We start from the raw sequence: 19,929 nt of genomic DNA, 5'->3' as shown, positions 1-19,929 counted from the left end.
TATTGGTAGGCTCCCAGTATACCTGATAATAGAGTTCCACTTTTATTTTCTATTTTTATATGTTCCATCAATACTGATATGAAATTTTAAAATTTCATAGTGAACATTGTGCATATGCAGATATTAGCCTCATAACATACAGTGGATGATTTAGACAATCTGAGATGCTTGATTAAATGTTTCTGTCACTTAGTAATGGATAAGGAATGATGCACAAAGACTTCCATGGCCAGGCACATTTAGGCTATCTCAATGAAACTGCTTATAATGAGTCACACAGATTCAAATTTTCAGACTTTCCCATCACTTATACCTAGCTGCTAACTCCTGATGACTGGAAGAGATAAAACTATAAATCAAGCTTCCCATTTTGGTTTCTCTAACTTTATGGATCTTAGGAATTTTTATTCTTACATAGAAGGTATTTCATATGGAGTAGTGAAAGATTTGTTGACATAATGAGAGCCACAGAGCTTTTCGGGAGGTTGGATAAATGGTTTGTTTCTGACTCAGCACATAGATCCTATCACTGAGATTCAATCAACATTGTGCTATTTAATAACGGAATCGTTTTCAGGTCTACTTTACTGACACTTATTCAGGAAATGCAAATGTACATGCAAATATATTTCCAAATTATAAAGAGATTATATGATGTATCAAATTTATCATGTAATACACTATTCCCAAATGTAAATGCATTATCCCTTGTGCCCAGTTTAACACTTTGGATATTACTTGTCAACTATAACAAAATAAGATTAATGAAATAGCATATGGGAAATATCTGGAAGATAGACTATCATGTGGTGGATATTCAGTGTATATACAGATATATATTTTTCATCTGATACATTTTATATCCTGGTCACACAAACACTGCACTTACATAAAATGAAGGGTAATGACTTGTTCTACAAAATTAGTTGCCCCATTACAATGTTTATTTAAATGTCAAGCCTTGTCAATGTATTTACTATGTGATGCAGTTAACCATAATTGACACCAATCTGCAAATGTGCAAAAATACACCTGTTGTGAGGGACTCTCTTACAGTCACTGAGAATACCATTATGCCAACATTGACTGCATTTTCTCACATCTATATCAAGTTTTCATTAGAAGTCTTGCCACAGTTTTTACATTTTAATTGCAGCACTCTACCCCCACTCTCAAATCCATTATTTGAGCATTTCTGAAATTCTCCCTCATTATGAAGAATTCAAATAAAATCCTGCAGTTGTGTCAAAGGTTAGGTTTGGATCGGATGTCATACATGTAAGTCTTAGTTGTTACTTAGAAAAATGTGTGATGATCCAATTTCCCACTTTGGATTCATCACAAGTGTTGCATAGACGTAATCATGATGACAGAATTTAGCAAATAGAAAAATTAACAGGAAGCTTAAATAAGTCTAATATAATTAGTGGTAGGTGCTAAAAGAACAACCTCCTATAGTGAAAACACATGACCAGCCTTCTTGTTTACCAGATTTTAAACAAAATTATTATTACCAACTTAAGAAAAACGTAAAAACATATTAAATATAATTTAGAAATTTATTTATTCACTCTATTGCTCGTTCTCCTTGAAACTATTTTTCCTGTTTTCCATTAAGATGAATAAAAACATAGAATATTTCAGATTGATGGCTGTTTTCAATCCACTGGTCCTGTTCCACTATTTCCTTGTCAAGCATTCATAATTAATGGTGCATGTAAGCAAAAAGTGACTCTTTGGTAAGGAAACATTTGCATCCATTAGTGTTTTGTCCATCTCTAAGGTAAGTATCACGGTGGTGCTGAAAGGACAGCTCCGGGTCACCTGTGGACACACTACTTTGCCAGGAAAGGAAAGGAAGGACCGTGACAAAACTAAAGTAGACACACTGAGGAAACAAGTGGTAGACAATTACCTCACAACTTCACACTACTTTCCAAGCAAACATCAAGCTGAAATTTGTTTTAAAGATTTTATGTGCAGTATAGCTGTCAAACTAGGATTAAAAAAAAAAAAAGTAGCCCCCCCTTTCACTTTTCTCAAAATAACAGCCTAAAGCAGCACAATCCAAAGAAAACTCAAAAAGTGAATTTTACAGATTTTTCTGTCTTTTAAATTTAGAGGTGCCAGCTTTTGTAAATAAGGTGGGGAGGGGGGAGTGTAAAGACTTTGTAAAGGGAATTATCAGGTTGAAGATGAAGACTCTGGGTGAGGGGGGAGTCCTCTCCAGGCTCAAGCTGACACTCCTTATTCAAAGAAAACCGTGCTCACGACCCACCCCGGCAGTCTTTCTGAGGACAGGCAGCTCAGCCCCAGGTGTATAATTCCAGGAGAAAGTAAATTAAGACAAAGCACCGCACATACCACTGGGGAGAGAGCGGTAAGGTTAAACAGCATCGGGGTGCGGTAGTGACCAGAAGGAAAAGTGACCTCATTTTGCCCGGCGAAACACTAATTAACAAGCCCACGTTTGATGTGGATACCGGCGGTGGTAAAAGAGCACAAAGGGTGAAAGCTGGAGAGAGCAAACTTCCCGGTTCTGGCCCCCTCCCAGCCCTCAAAACCGCCGGGAGCAGGCAGGCACACGGAAGAACAACAAAGCTTGCGTCCAGGCTGCACAGCCGGCGCTGCCCGCGGCCGGGCCATCATCGCACCCCGGGGCGCGCCGCTCCCCCGCGGCAGAGCCGGGGCGTCTGAGCGCGGACGCGGGCAGGACGCCCGGGCACGAGTCGGGGGCAGGGGGGATGCTCCCCTACCTTGAGCAGCACAAAGAGCCACAGCAGAGACAGGAGGCGGCGGCCGCCGCGCGGTCTCGTGGGCAGGTGCCCCATCACGGTGCCGAAGGGGACCCGGGGGGACCGTGGCGCGTGCGAGCTCCCCCGGCGGCGGCTCACAATGGCGAACTGAGGCTGCCGCCTCAGACCGTGGGCGCCGAGGCTGCTCCAGGCTGGCGCATGCTGCCGTTCCAGTCCCCTTGCGCCTGCTCCCTTTCCTCTTCTGCGCCGGGGGTCCTCCCGGAACGTGCCAGGCGCTGCCGTTCTTTAACAGCTAAGGATGGAGAGGGTGGGGATCAGAGTGGGCGAGGCTCCGCCGCCGCTGCCACCGAGGCTGCCGGTGGAGACGCGGGTCCGCGTGGCGAGCGAGAGGCGGGGGCCCAGCACCCAGCCCGTGGTCTGGCAGCAGGATACTCTCACTCTGCGCCGCGGACTCATAAAGTGACAGCAGCCTCCCAGCCCCCCACCGGGGTCCGCCTGCCGCCTCTTACCGCTGGACAGCCCCCACTGCAGGCTCCGCCCCAGCCCTTTCCACAGTCTTGGGGACTGAGGAGTAGTGCGGGGTTTCCCTGACTCCTCTTGAGCAACTTGGGGACCCGATCCCAGTCTCCTCTCAATCTTCCTGCATCTGCTCTCAGTTGCTGTATAGAAGTACAGAAACACTTGGAGGGAACTGGTGGTTGGGATGGGAGTGATGGAGTGCGTGGTGCAGGCATGTGCGTTTGATGGGGGGATTCCATTCTCTCCAACCCACTCCTACCCAGGAGGAAAGAGTATAATTATATACTCTTTCCATTTGAAATCAACTCTTACAAATTTCAGGGGCTGTCTTTTGATGCCAAAGTCTGTCAAGTTGCCTGAAGTGGAATGTAAAAGCCAAGGAGGGGGGGATCACAATATACTGCATATATTTATAAACATACTTGAAAAATGTATAATTATTAAAGAAACTGTTGAGCCTTTCCAGAGTGGTATACTATTCTACATTCTCACCAGCAAAAGTTGTGGGGCGGGGACGAAGTTTGTAGTTAAAGAGAGGTAATACGAGGAATCTTTGTGCTGATGAAACAGTTCCCGGATCTTGATTATGGTGGTGGCTACACAAATCTGCCTAGATGATCAAACGCATAGAAATTTCATGTGGCCCAGAGCACACACATACAAATGTCTGTAAAACTGGTGAAATTTGGGGGCGCCTGGGTGACTCAGTCAGCTAAGTGCCTGCTTTGAGCTCAGGTCATGATCCTGGGGTCCTGGGATGGAGCCCCTAGTCAGGCTCCCTGCTCAGTGGGGAGCCTGGTTCTCCCTCTCCCACTACCTCTCCCCCCACTCATGCTCTCTGGCTCCCACTCTCTCTAACTCAAATCAATAAATAACATCTTTAAAAAAAAAACTGATGAAATTTGAATAAGATCTGTGCACTGTACCAATGTCAGTTTCCTGGTTTTGATACATACTGTAGTTAAATAAAATGTTACTTTTGGAGAAAGCTAGGTGAAAGATAAATAGGACGGTCCTGATCTATCTTTTTATTGAGATATAATTGACATATAGCATTATATTAGTTTTAGATGTACAACATAACGATTCAATGTTTGTATATTGTGAAATGATCACCAAAACAAGTCTAGTTAACATGGTCATCACATGTTACAGTGTTTTTTCTTGTGATGGGAACTAAGATCTACTCTTTCAGCAACATTCAAATATACAATATTAACTACCATTACCATCCTATATATTACATCTGCTTGACTTATTTAGTTTGCAATTGAAAACTTCGAACTTTTGACCCCCTTCACCTATATATTTTTTAACAAGTGTGAATTACTCATGAATAACTGATCTGTGACTTTTTAGAAGCTCAGGCAACTACTTCTTAGCTGTTTATTTTCAAACTATTTATGTCCCTTTGGTTGTTATGTGTAGTTTTTGGAAGATGTCTGTTAAAATAAACTACGTGTACTCTATTCAAACATAAATCACTCCGGGGTGCTAGGTGACTCAGTGGGTTAAGCATCTGCCTTCCGCTCAGGTCATGATCCCAAGGTGGTGGGATTGATCCCCACATGGGGCTCTCTGCTCAGCGGGGAGCCTGTTTCTTCCTCTCCCTCTGCCTACAGCTCCCCCTATTTGTGCTCTCTCTCTTGCTCTCTCCTCTGTCAAATAAATAAATAAAATCTTCAAAAATATGTATATATATTTATCACTTCTTATTATCATGTAAATGACCTTTGCTGTGCCTTGCCAATAATGGAACTTCCTATTTGTCTTTGAGACATGCTTCAGCACCAGGAGACAGACAAGGTGACCTTGGTGATGAATGTAGGAGTTTGCCTCAGACCGACAGTTAGGGAGTAGTGGCATGAAAAATGACCCAGGGCTATGTTTACTCAACTTTTTGCTAGACAACTTAATGACCAAACACAAATCACTTGGTTGGTATGTATATGTGTGTCTAAGAAAAATTTAGATTGAACATATTTACATGTGTATGTATGTGTACTAAATGCTCATAGAATGCTCAAAGAATAATGGTCTGAATTTATGTGAAAATACTGTCTTTGGTGTCTTCTTTTAGAAGCATCTTTTGTTGTCATGTTCTTCCCCGTCATGTGCTCACTTTTAGTGCCTTTATACTTTGGCCTGGACCTTTTCTTTCTCTTGGGAAAATATTAGCTGCTTTTCCCTCCCTCTGGGTCAGACTCATGGGCTACCTGAAAATTTTGTTCTTGGGACTGGACCTATAGCGGCTTTGTTTTGATATGTTTTCCTTTTAGTTTGAAGCTCCTGAAAGCAACATTCTATTCCCACACTCTCTCGAAAGTGGCACTAAAGTGATTTAATGCCTAGAACTAAAGATATGTTTAGACCAGTGGCAAAAGCATACTCACAAGTTGTGAACGATCCCTCTTTTGAATCGAGTTTGATTTTTAAAGTGTCCATGTTATGGTTTGCTTATATATATATATAAAGATCTTTAAATGTGTGTGTACATGTATGTGAGCGTATGTGTGTAGATACACAGGTATAGGCTTAGCTGATATATGTAGGGCAGTAGAAAGCAATTCTATTGATCATACAGTCATCCTGTAAATGCAAAAAGAAATTTCATAGTGATGTATATTTTTACAGAATCATACTTGCTATGTTGTCTTTCTATTTTTTCTTCCTCACTTATACCACAATTTGTTTAGCCTTTAATGCCCTCATACATGGGTACATATGGACCACTTCTGGGGAACAATAACAGTGAATGGTAACCAGCAAAACTTTCCCCATTAAAGTATTTATAATTAGCATTATTAATATTCCATTAAGTACCACCATGATTAGATGGCCTGAAGACTGACAGTATCATTTCATAACCACAGAAGATTTTCTCTCCAGAGAAGAGTGTTTTACTTAGTTGCTGATGATAAAGAAAAAAAAAAAAAAAGAGTTTCATTTGTTTTTATTGCACTTAAAACAGTAACAGTCTTGAGAATCTTCTTAGAAGAGGCTCCCAAGAAGAATGTGAAAACTAGATCATCAGATGTTTGGGATTTTCAATCTATAGGGCACGCTCTGTGCCTCTTTTAACTATCAACTAGTTTTCCAGTGGAATACTTCCAAAGTATGGTAAATCTTATGTTAGTTTTCAGACCCCAAAGCGGCAGGAGCTGTCATGGGGGCATATAGTACAAGTCGTAATGTGTATTTCACCGATCCTTTCAAACTGTTTGTTCTGATTTCATCGTCCTGACAATACTATCAGGTAAAGAAGACACAGATCCTTATCACCAACTATTTTACCCCTATGGCCGCTTTTCTTGGAGAAAAGATAAACGGACAAAACAGAATCTCTTATGTGCTCTCAGGCGGGTGTTTAAAACATGAATTTGCACAAATTGAAATAAAGCTCTCTACAGCCTTTGCAAGTAATAATAACATTGCTAGTGAACAAGAGACTGGCAGATCTCTCTAAAAATCTGCAAGAGGCTTTGTTTTTGTTAAGCAAATCCATCTTTTCCCAAACATGTGAAAATGTGCCAATGCCTGTGTGTTCACATCTCTCTCGTCTATGGAAAGAGAAGCGGTAGCGACCACAGAGAAAGAAAGAGCTGTAATCCCTCGGAGAGGTTTAATGAGGAGTCAAATGGAACCCTTACAGTGCTCTTGCCAATGAAGTTCAATTCTGTTCTCCAGGGACCAACTCTAATGCAGTTCAGTGTGTTCAGCCCTGGCTTCCACGACTGAAATCGCCTACAAGGCTGTCAGCAGTTTTGGTATTAAAGTCGTATTTATGGGAGTCGCTCAATGACAAACAGTTTACTTTAGACAGAATGCAGAAAAAAAAAAAAACTCAAGACATTGACATTGAAAAGCACAGTCCTAGCCATGCAGTTTGTCATCTATAACACACATATGACCATTGTTATAACATGCGAGCTGGAGACTATGTGTAATATGTGCTTAAGATCCAGTGGCCAAGCAACATTCTGCTTTTCAATTTGTTTGAGCATTTCTTTTAGTTTTTCTCTTCACGAACACTGGTTTCTCACCTCCAAGACATGTTGACAACTCATAAATTCTGTCTTTCAAAGTGAGAATGATTGACAGCCCTCAGGTGGATCGCGTGTTCCAACTGCTGAGACGTATTACTCTTTCCACACTGGAAAAACAGTAAAACTCACCACGGAAGGTCATTTTTGCTTCTCCATGGAGAATTTTTTTCCCATGGCCTTTTTTCCTTCTTAAGTAGTTCCTACTCAGGGCTTTTTCTTTTACTTGACTCTTGCATGGTTTTAAGAAAAAACAAATAAGAATAGTGTATTACAAGGTATAGGTTTTATGACACATGATCAGCTGCTCCAAGGAATTAAGAAAACTTACAGAGAAACAAGAGCAGATATTTAACATTGGACACAAACTGCAGGCTATAGAATGAAGGATCCTAAATGAAGAAGATTGTCATTTTTAGTATATGTGCTGCCGAAGCGAGCACGAAGATTGTCATTTTTAGATACCCTCTCTTCTTTCAATTATATTCTAGGATTACTGCGTGTTCTTAACATTTCCTTAGTTGCCCTGGAAATTAGGAAAAAAAAAAAAAAAGAAGAAGATACTAAACAGCCTTAAGTTATGCAGTTTTATCCTGTATTTTGTTTATAGGTGATGCATTAGCTAATAAGCTTTTATAATATTTGTTTTCTGAGCTTCCCAGACATTGTTATGATCATTCACTTAATTCTCTTTCATTAGTGCATTTCTTGACTAGTTATAATTTAAAGCATTAAGGTCCTACACGAGAGGATTCACTTTAGCTTGGCAGAAAAGCAAGGCTTAAACTTGAATCTACTTTACAGATCAAGCAAGATGCGTTATTTGTTCAGTGACAGTGGCATCTGCTGAGCTTTGCTTCCTTTCATTCTTTACTTCCCTTCAAATTAAAGATGCAATACAACATTTACTGTGTTGTAGTCTACAGGTAGGTATGCCTCATACGTAATGTCTACGTATGTGTCACTTGAAAAGTGGTTGCAAATATATTATTATTTGGTCATTTGGTCATAATGACTTCAGGTGCTGTGTAGAGAAAACATTAATCACACATTTTGAAAAGGTGCTGCCTTAACTGCTAAGGATTTTACCAAGAGGCACAATAATATTGCCTTGACAATTATACTTTAAATCAATCACACCAAATCAGTTTTTACACTAAAAATCACAACTTTAGTAATATTGTCAAATCTAACTGTGAGAGAAGGGGTAAAGGTGACTGTCGATCAAAGAAGAGTAGGGGATGTCACTGACGAATCGGTATCATTATCTGTCTTGGCAGAAGGATCTAGAAGAAAAATTCTGAGGAAGGCCTAAATGTTGTGGGGAAAATTCCAGTACCCAAGAGAAGGATATCCTCCTCATAAAGGTACAGGAAGAAAAGGTATAACTGGGAAGCTGTATATTTCTAGCTATGCCTGCTTGAGTACGACGAGAGGAGCAATTTGGGAAAGGGAGTTGAATGTACAAATTCCAGCTGTTTTGCTTGGCAGTCTGATAATGTTGAGAAATTATAAAGGTAAGCATTGAACATATAGAGAAGGACAAAGGATGATTTTAATGAAATCCAATCAGGGATTAATGTATGTCAAGCCTATGACAGTTCTCTGTTAACTTACTGTCTTACACAAACAACAATCATTTCCAACCTTTTCTACTTAGCTCAATTACCCCACCCTCTTCCCTACAGACCCTTTCAGCGCTTTGACATCACTTTCTACCTTACAGAGGAAATACTGGCCTTCAGATGACCACTTTTTTGTTTTCTCTAACAGTAAATAGAATCCCATAGCTTTTTTGTTAGAAACAAGGAGCTCTCTCTGTCTCTCAGTAACCATGTAAGGATAATTCTACTACCTATTTTCTAGAGCCTATTTCTTCCAATCTTCCTTGCCTCTTATTTTTAACCTCTTTCTGTTAATATATTCCATCCCTTGGCTTTTGAACCACGTTCACATCTTTACAATTGAAGGGAAGAAAACCTTCACCAAAATATTCATGCTGTCAGTAGCTACCTTTTCTTTCTCCTCACCTTTCACCCCCCACCACTGCCCCTTCACAAGAATATTTCAACAAGTGCTGTGCATGTTTTCCTGCCTCCATTTATTTTTGCTACCTACTTACTCTTAAACCACTTTGGTCTAGCTTCTACTCCCATCATTTCACCAGCACCGGTCTTACCAAGGTTACTAGGATTCTCTTGGGAACATATGCTCTGTTGGTTTCTCTCCACTTCCTGAAACATTCTCATCTCTGACTTTCCATAACCCTACACAACCCTGGGTTTTCCTCAATATCAATGGGTATTCTTTTGAAAGCTCCCTTTCTGGATCATTCTCCCCTTGTCCTTTAACATTGCAATTTTCAATGCTTACTCCTAAAATCTTCTAGTTTCCTCTGTTCTTGTGCTTCCTAATCAAATCTATGGTCATGTCTTCAATCCTCACCCATGTGGATGAGCCATGGGGTCATGTAGAACCTCTTTTGACCCATGCAGACCCATACGGCTCACTTCATGTTTCAAACTCCTTTTGAATGTTTTAAACACCCCAAACTTAAAAAGTCTGAAACTGAACTCAAAACATTACCTCAGAATTTTCTGTTTCCATATATGATACCCACACCAAACCATCCACATGGGCCAGAGACCAAGGAGTCACCCTTGATGGTTCCCTCCCTTCTCCAAAAGCACCATGTCCAATTTGATTCAGTGTCTTGTCATTTTATTTCTGAAATATTTCTCATGTCAGTTCACTTCTCTCAATAGAATCATCTTCATCCTAATTCAAACTACTGTTATCTCTTGCCTGAATTATTACAATATTTTGTTAATTGCAAGAGTCTATCTTCAGCCTCTCTAGCTCCTTCTACCTTACCTTGAAACCTAACAGGAAGATACGTCCATCCGTAGCCAGTTGGAACCAGTTTTCGAAACATAAAACTGATCACGCTGACTTCCTTACATAAATCCAACCAGTGACTTCCAAATACTTCTAGGATAGTGATAAATTCCTCAGTCTAGCCCATAAAGCCATCTATCCCTTACCTGCATCTCAAGTCTCTTGTCACACCTTCATCTCTCTGCTCTCTGAACTTCTAAATTTCACACATACCATGTTCCCTCCTGACATGGAAACATGTGTCTATTCTCTGTTTCTGGAATGTTCTCCTCTCTTTAATCTGATCTCTGATCTCTGCTCAAACTTCACTTCCTCAGACTAATCCCATTGTTTAAAGTGTCATAGCCCTTCTAGTATTTTTTATTGTTGATATTCTATTTTAATTTTTATCACCCTGTGCTTTGAGTCTATCTTTCATTAGACTGTAAACTCTGTGAGCCCAGGAAATATGTCAAGTATTTTCTTGCCATTTTCTCCAGAGCACTTAAGTCAGTTCCAGGAATAAAGTAGGTTATCAGGAACTATTGGTTGAATGAATAAAGTAGCATAATTGCCAATGATAATTATACTATCAAAAAATATGAAATATTTATGTTAACATTTTGGTTTCATTTTTCAAGATGGGAAACTCTATTCCAGGTCACCTCCGCTTTTTTAAAGAAATGACAAATAGGGGACGGCAAGGTAATGACATTATTTGCACACGAATTTCCCTGGAGAACCTTGTGCAGTACCTGTGATTGGTGAGTTATCAAAGAGAGAAACATAAAAGAGAAAATAATTTTCATTAGGATAAGAATTGTACTCAAAATTCAGGCAATCCTTCAGTGTTTGACTGGAGAAACAAACCATTATATACCCAATAAAGTATTACTCAGGAATAGAAGTGGATGAACTATTGATACGTACAGCAACATGAATGAATCACAAATGCATTATGCTAAGTGAAAAGAAAGCCTAAAAAAACCACACACTGTATGCTGTCCTTTATTTGTCATTTTAGAAATGGTACGACTATGGGGGGGAAATGATTAATGGTTTCCAAGAGCCAGAGGGGATGGTAGGGTTGACTGACAAGGGACACAAAGGAACTTTGAGGGGATGAAAATGTTCTAAAACTTGATTTTATTGGCAGTCACATGACTTAGGCATTTGTCAAAACCCATCAAAATGTACCCTAAAAAGGACACATTTTACTGTATGTTTTTATTTTGATAAAGCAAATAAAAAATATTCCAGGCAAGAATTAAGTATGATCAAGGCATTCTGTCCCACACAAAATAGTTTTTTAAAAGACAATAGTGCTTTGTGTTTGTATATGTAAGCAGCAACACTTTTTTTTCTTTTTTTTTTTTTCTAAAGATTTTACTTAATTTGACAGACAGAGATCACAGGTAGGCAGAGAGGCAGGCAGAGAGAGAGGAAGGGAAGCAGGCCTGCTGCTGAGCAGAGAGCCCGATGTGGGACTCAATCCCAGGACCCTGGGATCATGACCTGAGCTGAAGGCAGAGGCTTTAACCCACTGAGCCACCCAGGCGCCCAAGCAGCAACATTTTTAAGAGCATTTCAAAGTGATTAACAATAACTAAGTTAGGACAAATTCTGTTTGGCGATTATGTGATTGACCTTCCCAAATTATCTCATGATAAATTCTCAGAATCAAGTTTTTTAAGTTACTTAATTCTTCTCCCTTTTATCTCCTTTCAGCTGAGAGGTTTAAATGTATTATTCATTAAATCATTCAGCAAATATATAGTTTTCAGCTCCTACCATTTTGGGCACAGCTCTTGGCTTCTGGAAGCTTGCAATCTGGTAGGAAAGGTGGTTCTCTAAAAGAACCACAAACAAGATAAAGAAGATAAAGATAGTAGGTAGGGACACCTGGGTGCCTCAGTCAGTTAAACATCTGCCTTTGGCTCAGGTCATGATTCCAGATCTAGTCCCACATTGGGTTCTTTGCTTCTCCCTCTGCCTGCCGCTCTCCCTGCTTGTGCTCTCCCTTTCTCTGACAAATAAATAAACAAGTAAAACCTTTTTTGAAAAAGGATAAAATGTATTAAGTAGAAGCAAAGATAGAGACAAATGCCAAAAGCACTTGCAGAAGGGAGAGATAATTTATGTAGGTAACAATCCAGGAAGCTGGAGAGCCCAGGGTGTGCCCTGAAATATGAGCACAGTTAAGGGAAATGAGGTGTTAAGATTGGCAGGCAGCAAGTCCTTTGCTCACCTATTCCCATGCCTATCTTTTATTCCTGGGAACACAGGGCTACACTCCATTTCCCAGTTTCACTTATGGTTAGGGGTTGAGATAAGTCTGAGTTATGGCCTATGAAATGTGGCACGAGCATGTGTGGACCTGGTCTGTAAAAACCTTCATGTACAAACTCCACTCTCTTTTTCTCATCCTTAGAGTAGCCTAAGGACCCAAACAATAGAGGAACCTAAGATGGAAGTAGTCTTGATCCCTGGGCATCCGCGAAGAGAGAGAGAGAATGAGAGTGAGAACACCATTTTCCAAATACTTCTAGGATAGTCGGATTGTGATAAAATTCAACTCTGGCCTGTGATCTAAAAACTGGAAAGGTGTATTTAGGCCAGGAGATCATCACAGGCCAGGTGAAGGAATCTGGGCCTATTGAAGTATTTGAATGGAGGAGTGACATGATCAGAAGTGGATCCTTTAGGAAAACTGGTCTGAGTACAGTTTTTAGTGAGGTGAATTGGGAAAAGGAGAAGATCAAGGGAATAAACATTCTAGGAAAAGTGTGATTAAAGTGGTAGTTATTGAAATCTAGAGTGGAAAATGAAACAAGCAAATACAGGGGGGAAAAAAGATAATGTGAAGATAGGACAAGCTCAAACCTTCTCTGACCTCTTACCTTGGTACTTACTCACCTCAAAGCTGTGCCATAGACAATGCTCTGGCCACTGTTGGCATGAAGAGAAACTCCCCAGTTTCCACCTCACCACTCTAGAATCCACTTGCTTGATTAAGGTTTCAAGTTGTCTTCTACCTGCCCATTACCTTCACACCGTCCCTCATTTTGTTTGTCCACTTCCTCTCTCTCCTTTGGTACTTCACTTCATGTCACCTTGAACTTGATGCCCACAGTCCAATTCCATCCCCCTCTCCCTGAACTCCTGAACAAAATTTAACAAGAGTGAAGAAGGAAGGGTAGGGATAGGGAACTGACTGGCAGAGAGGCAATAAATAAATAAATAAATAAATAAAACATGGGTATTGTTGCCAGGATGTCTGGCTGTAAAACCAAAATATCAAGTTTTTAGGCCCAGGTTTCTCACTAACCAACCATGAGTTCTTGGTCAACACCTGGTAGTCTCTTGAGGTTTCCTCAGTCATATCATATGGGCAAATGACTATATTTAATCAACAGACTTATTTTTTAAGATCAGTTTTAGATTGCCAGAAGACTTGAACAGGTAATGCAGAGAGATCCCAGATATCCTACCCATTCCCTCTCCCCTATTGTTAACATCTAGTGTTCGTGTGGTGCATTTGTTACAATAAATAAACCAACACTGATACACCCTTATTAACTAAAATCTATAGCTTTAATGAAGAGTCACTGTTGGCGCTGTAAAGTTCTATGAGTTTTCACAAATGCGCATTGTGTATCCACTAGTATAGTATTATACAGAATAGTTTCACTGCCCTAAAATTCCCCCGTACTTCACCTCTTCATTGCCTCCATTTTACCCAACCCCCTAGAGTTTTGCCTTTTCCAGAATGGAATACAGTTGGAATCATACTGCGTGTGCCCTTTCAGATGGGCTTCTTTCACTGAGTAACATGCATCTAAGTTTCCTCCATGTCATTTTGTGGTTTGATAACTCTTTTCTTTTTATCACTGAATAATATTCCATTCTGTAGATGCACCACAGTTTATTTACCCATTCACTATTGAAAGACATCTTGGTTGATTCTAGACTTTATCAATTACAAATAAAGCTGCTCTACACGTTCATGTGCAGGGCTTTGTGTAGACATGAGTTTCCAGCCTAATTGGATAGATACCTCTGAGCATGATAGCTAGATTGTATGCTTTACTTTCCCACCAGCAATGAATGAGAATTCCTGTCGCTCCATATCCTTGCCAGCATTTAGTGTCATCAGTGTTTTGGATTTTGACGTTTGTAATAGATGTGTAGTGGTACTATTGTTGTTTTAATTTGCAATTTTCTAATATTGTTGATCATCCTTCCATATGCTTATTTGCCATCTGTATATCTTTAGTGAAGTGCCTGTTAAACTCTTTGGCCCCCTTTTTAATTGGGTTATTTGCCTTCTTACTGTGGAGTTTTAAGAATTCTTTGTATATTTTGGAAACAAGTCCTTCATAAAACATGTGTTTTGTAACTATTCTCTCCTGGTCTGTGGCGGTCTTTTCTTTCTCTTAACAGTGTGTCTCACAGAGCAGTTTTTAATTTTAATAAAGTCTAACTGATAAGTTTTTTTTTCTTTCATGGGCCGTGCTTTTCGTGTTATATCTAAAGCTCATCATCTAAAGATCTTCTAGATTTTTCCGCTTAATATGTTATTAATTATGATAGTTACTTTTTTTAAAGTTCCAATTGTTGTAATTTAAATTATCTGATCCCTTTCAACATTATTTCTGGGTCATTTTTATAGGAACCCACTGATCTTTGGACACATTCTTACTTTCTGTACTATATGAGCAATTAAAAAATATGTCCTTTTGATAAAACAAAGAATTAACATGGGTCTTTAATTATAATTCATTAAATTATTTGACAAATATTTATTGTGCACTTACTATGTGTCAAGCTCTGGTTTAGTGCTCAGAATAGGAACAAAAGTTAGAAAGGCCCTGAAGTAGTGTTATCTTTGATGTGCTCAAGGAGTAGCAAGGAGGCCAGTGTGCTTGACGTGGAGCATGTGGGGGTAACATTGGTGGTAGAGGAGTGTGGGGATGTTGGAAGAGGATTGCGTAGTACTGCAAAGATCATTCTAAGGACTTCAGCTTTTAACCTGAGAGATAGGAAAACAGTTCAGAGGCTTGTGCAGAGGAGTGGTGTTATCTAACTTCCATACACACTTAGTCTTTGTGTTGAAAATACGCTCATGGAAGCAGGGTTAGAAGATCAGTTGGAAGGCTTATTAGATAATGCTGGTAAGGAATAATGTATAGTAAAGATGCTAAGAAATCCTGAGGGTACATAGGTTACTGTAAGCAGGGATACTTGGAGGTGCTCAGGAATTAGGTATGAATTAGATAGAAGGAGAAAGAGAGAGGAATCTAGGATGACACTCAGGTTTTTGGCTGGCACAGAAAAAAAATAGACTTTGCCAATGTTTGGAAGAAAGAAGACAGAAGTGGTGTGGGTTTTGAGGGAAGATTAGGAGTTCAGTTTTAGACTTGCCAACTTTGAATATTTATTAGATATCTAATTAGAGATCTTGAATAGGAATGAAACAAATCATTCCACAAGTGAGGGGTTAGGTTTGGACTGAAGTAACACATTTAAGCCTCTTCTCTATATAAAATGGTATTTAAAACTCTGAAAGCATCTGAGATCACCAAGGAAGAGGGCATATACAGAAGAGAAGAAACCCAAGGACTGAGAATGTTGGGTTTTTGTCTTCTGGTTTGGCAGGCTGCAGCAGTAGCTGTCTAGAAACAGATGAAGAGGAAGTCTTCCTTCTCCCCCTCCATCAAGATGAGGACAAATGGTCCTCAAGTACATATGTCTGTGGAGAACTTCCCTTCAATAGCTATGTGATAGTATAAGCAGTTGATAAAGGAAATATCATAATCTAACTTAATGGGGAACAATCTGAACATGGACATAGAGATAAGCACCAAAATAAAAATGTTTAAGTGCGTATATGTTTTTTTTTAAACATTTTATTTATTAATTTGACAGAGAGAGATCAGAAGCAGGCAGAGAGGCAGGCAGAGAGAGGGGGAAGCAGGCTCCCCGCCGACCAGAGAGCCCGACGCGGGACTCGATCCCATGACCCTGAGATTGTGACGCAAGCCAAAGGCAGAGGCTTTAACCCACTGAGCCACCCAGGCACCCCAAGTGCGTATATGTTTTATTAAACATTTTTCAATATTGTTTTCATTCTTCTTTGAATACCTAATTCTTAATTAGACAAAATACTTCACTCATCTATTCTTTTATTCAATAGGTATTTACTAAGGGTCTGCTATGTATGAAGTATTTTTGGCTAGATGTCGTGACTATAAACATTGTTACTTTTAATTATTTTTCTACTCCTTACATTTTGAAAAACTCGCATTTGGATTTTCTAGCAGAAAGCAAGTGTGAATATTTTTATTTTTAGGGAGTTGAAAATAGATATGCAAAAATCGAATATATATGCATCCCCTCTGTTTTACAACCACAGCAATATCAGCAGAATTTCATGTTCAGAAACTGTTATAAAAAACGATGTAGAAAAATCCCACTACTGGTACATTCAAAGATTTTATAAAGTCTAATGCATAAAATTGCTTTGAGTTGGAGAAGCCAATTAAATGTTGCAGTCATGGGCCCTTTGGCAATGACCTTGAAGAACTGAAAAATGTCCTGGGAAGCTCACTGCCTACTCCTTCTTGTAGGTCTCCACTGACTCATATCAACTACTGTTGGGCTCCTGGTCCTAAACTAAATATATAGGCCTCTCTTTGGGGCACCTGGGTGGTTCTTGATTTTGGCTCAGGTCATGATCTCAGGGTCCTGGGACTGAGCTCCGCATGGGTCTCTGAGCTCAGTGGGGAGTCTGCTTCTCTCTCTCTCTCCCCCTCCTCCTTGGCCCCTCCTCCTTTGCTCTCTCAGTTAAATAAATAAATAAATGAATAAATAAATAAGCAAGCCAGCCTCTTCTTGATGTCAAGAATCCTGGTCATTTTCACTTGTTTTAATAAAATCCTCAATGTTATTTATAGTTTTGTGGGGGGGGGGGTTTGTGATAACTGTAAGGTAAGGTCAACTTAAAAAAAAAAAGCTGCAAATATTTATTCTAGATAAATTCTAGATTTTACAATTATATTCCAGATAATTTCTAGACTTCCAGGGTCTCACAAATTCCATGAACATAATTCAGTGAAAAGTGACTCATTCACACTGGTAACATGTCCCTTTGAACTTTAAAATGGTAGCAGAATTGAATTGATACTGGATTACTGTCTTACAAAATACCTGCAGCAGCAGTGACTAAACAACCTACATTTCCATTTCTTAAAAATGATGATCCCAAACCATTCAAAGTTCTTCATAAAGCATGAAATTACCCCCTGTTACTGAATCACGAAATGGTCCTGGAACATAAAATAAGGGTGAAGAGCCATGTGACCATGAAGAACAGGTGTCTCCTTCCAGATGTGCAAAGAAAATCTTCAGCACATGCCAGGCCCTGAGAAAGCCCCCAAACTGTGAAGAAATAGTCAGAAGCCTCATGCTTCTAGGCAATGGAGTTTAGAAAGCACTAATATAGGAAATTTCTGCTACAGAGAATACAAATCAACCCAGAAAAAAAAATTCTAAATGTCATTACTTGGTCTCAATGAAAAAGACGTATTTAGAAATGCCAAGAGATCAATAACTAAATGCCAGACTTTCCCCGAAACATTCATGAAAATTGCATCTATTCACTGAACTGTAGAAAGTAAAAAAATGTCTTAAAATTTGCTGCTCTGAATTTTGGTGTTATACGAGCATTAAAACAATGAATTTTGGAGCACTGAAAAAAAATAAAATTAAATTAAAAAATCAACCTCAACGGGTAACATGTGCAGCTTTAAAAGTTAGCAAATGTAAAATAAAATGATACCAAAGAAAGTTTAACAAGACTGCAGCAGATAAACAAGCAAACACAAACTAAAAAATTATTCAAATGATGTATAAAACCCATACAAAAACAACACGGCTTAACAAGATGCAAGTTAATTTGGGTTTTGTTTTTTAGAAGACTAATAAAAGACCCAACCTTTTGTAAATTGGACTATGGCTAAAATGAATAAAGGTGAAAGTATTGAAAATAAAAAATGAAGCATGGTTCTGGATGTGCAAAGTTTGTTTTAGAAAGGGATATTATGAAGAAATAACCTGTTTGTCAGTTATCTGCCTTTTAATTTTCTAGTATCTTTTTCTATGTCATGACTTTCCCTATAATTTAAATGTGCCTCACAAGTTGTGGTATCATCACTAAGTTCAAAATAATTTGCAGTTTTCATTATGATATTTGAACTCATAAATTTATATAGAAGAGGACTGTGTTTTTGATTACTAATTTACAAACAAAATGCTCAGATTTTAAGGATATGATGTAATACGTTTTGACACTCATGAATCACTATTCTGTTCATTAGACAAAGCATCTCCAACACCCCACTAATTTCTTCTATCCTCCTTTGCTGTTTAATACCTCACCTTTCTCCTAGTGACAACCACTGTTTTGCTTTCTGCCAAAATATAAATGGATTATCAAGTATGTGGCTTTTGTATCTTACTAATTTTGTTCCAAATAATTTTTTAAGTTTCACCTATTTCGTTTGTGCATCAGTAGTTCATCCTTTTACAGGGTTTTACATCCTTTTACATCCTTTTACATAAAATTCCATTTTATGAATGAATCTTGGTATGTTTATTCATTTTCTTGTCAATGAACTTTTGGGTTGCTTTGACAATTTATGAAAAAATGCTTTGAATATTCTTGTACAAATCTTTTTGTGGATGTGAATATTCATTTCTCTTGGGCCTTCTCTGCTCTTGTCTTTTATTTGGTTGTTTTTGTTGTGGAACTTGAAAAGTTTGTTCTACGTTTTTATGGAGAATTATAGGACTAAGAGTAGACAAAATACTTAAGATTAAGAAAGGAGGAAGGAGAAGAAGAAGGAGGAAGAGGAGGAGGAAGAAAGGAAGAAGATGATGAAGATGAGGACGGAGACAAAGAAGAAGAAAAAGAAGAAGGAGGAGGAGGGGGGAGGAGGGGGAGGAGGAGGAGGGGGAAGGAGGGGGAGGGGGAGGAGGGGGAGGAGGGGGGAGAAGAAGAGGAGGAAGAAGAGGAAGAAGAAAAAGAAGAGGAGGGAGAAGAGGAATAATAAAGAAAGGAGGCAAAGGAGTAGAAAAGTAAGAGAAAAGAGAGGAAGACGAAAAAGGAGAAGAAAAATTCGTATTAGATATTATAAAATGTGAGGCTATAAGAATTAAGAGGGGCACCTGGGTGGCTCAGTGGGTTAAGCCTCTGCCTTCAGCTCAGGTCATGATCTCACAGTCCTGGGATCAAGTCCCGCGTCGGGCTCTCCGCTGAGCAGAGAGCCTGCTTCCTCCTCTCTCTCTTTCTCTGCCTGCCTCTCTGCTTACTTGTAATCTTTCTCTGTCAAATAAATAAAATCTAAAAAAAAAAAAAAAAATTAAGAAAATATGTTATTGAAAGAGGTATAGACAAATAGACTAGTGGAACGTAATAGAGAACCAAGAATCAGGCTCTCATAAAAATGGGTACTTGGAAGACACAAATCACCAATATTAGGAACGAACCAGGGGTGTCACTGTAGATCCTATAACCATTACAAATATAAATAAGGGTATACTAGAATAAGCTTTTCAGGTCCTACTCCCACCCCAAATAGTGGAAATTTACATTTGTCGCTGTGAGTTAGAGAGCTTTTCAATACTTAAAGGTCTTTGGTAAGATCAGTGATGATATTAAGTATTAATCTTTT

General features: G+C 39.1%; 1 protein-coding gene across 2 annotated transcripts in view; it reads right to left on the bottom strand.

Moving 5' to 3' along the window:
* Positions 1-2,831, bottom strand: part of PTPRO (protein tyrosine phosphatase receptor type O) — a gene marked incomplete at its 5' end in the record, with an annotated part of 233,570 nt that extends 230,739 nt beyond the window's left edge. For both annotated transcript variants that reach the window (XM_080810594.1, XM_080810595.1), the window contains one exon: positions 2,757-2,831. In XM_080810594.1, coding sequence (XP_080666720.1) covers positions 2,757-2,831 — 75 coding nt within the window. The remainder of the gene's footprint in view (positions 1-2,756) is intronic.
* Between the last annotated feature and the right edge of the window lie 17,098 nt (positions 2,832-19,929).

The sequence above is a fragment of the Martes martes genome, assembly GCF_963455335.1.
Source record: "Martes martes genome assembly, chromosome: 8".
In the NCBI taxonomy this organism is placed as follows: domain Eukaryota; kingdom Metazoa; phylum Chordata; class Mammalia; order Carnivora; family Mustelidae; genus Martes; species Martes martes.
Note: the sequence above shows the minus strand (reverse complement) of the source record. Positions and strands in the feature narration are given on the sequence as shown.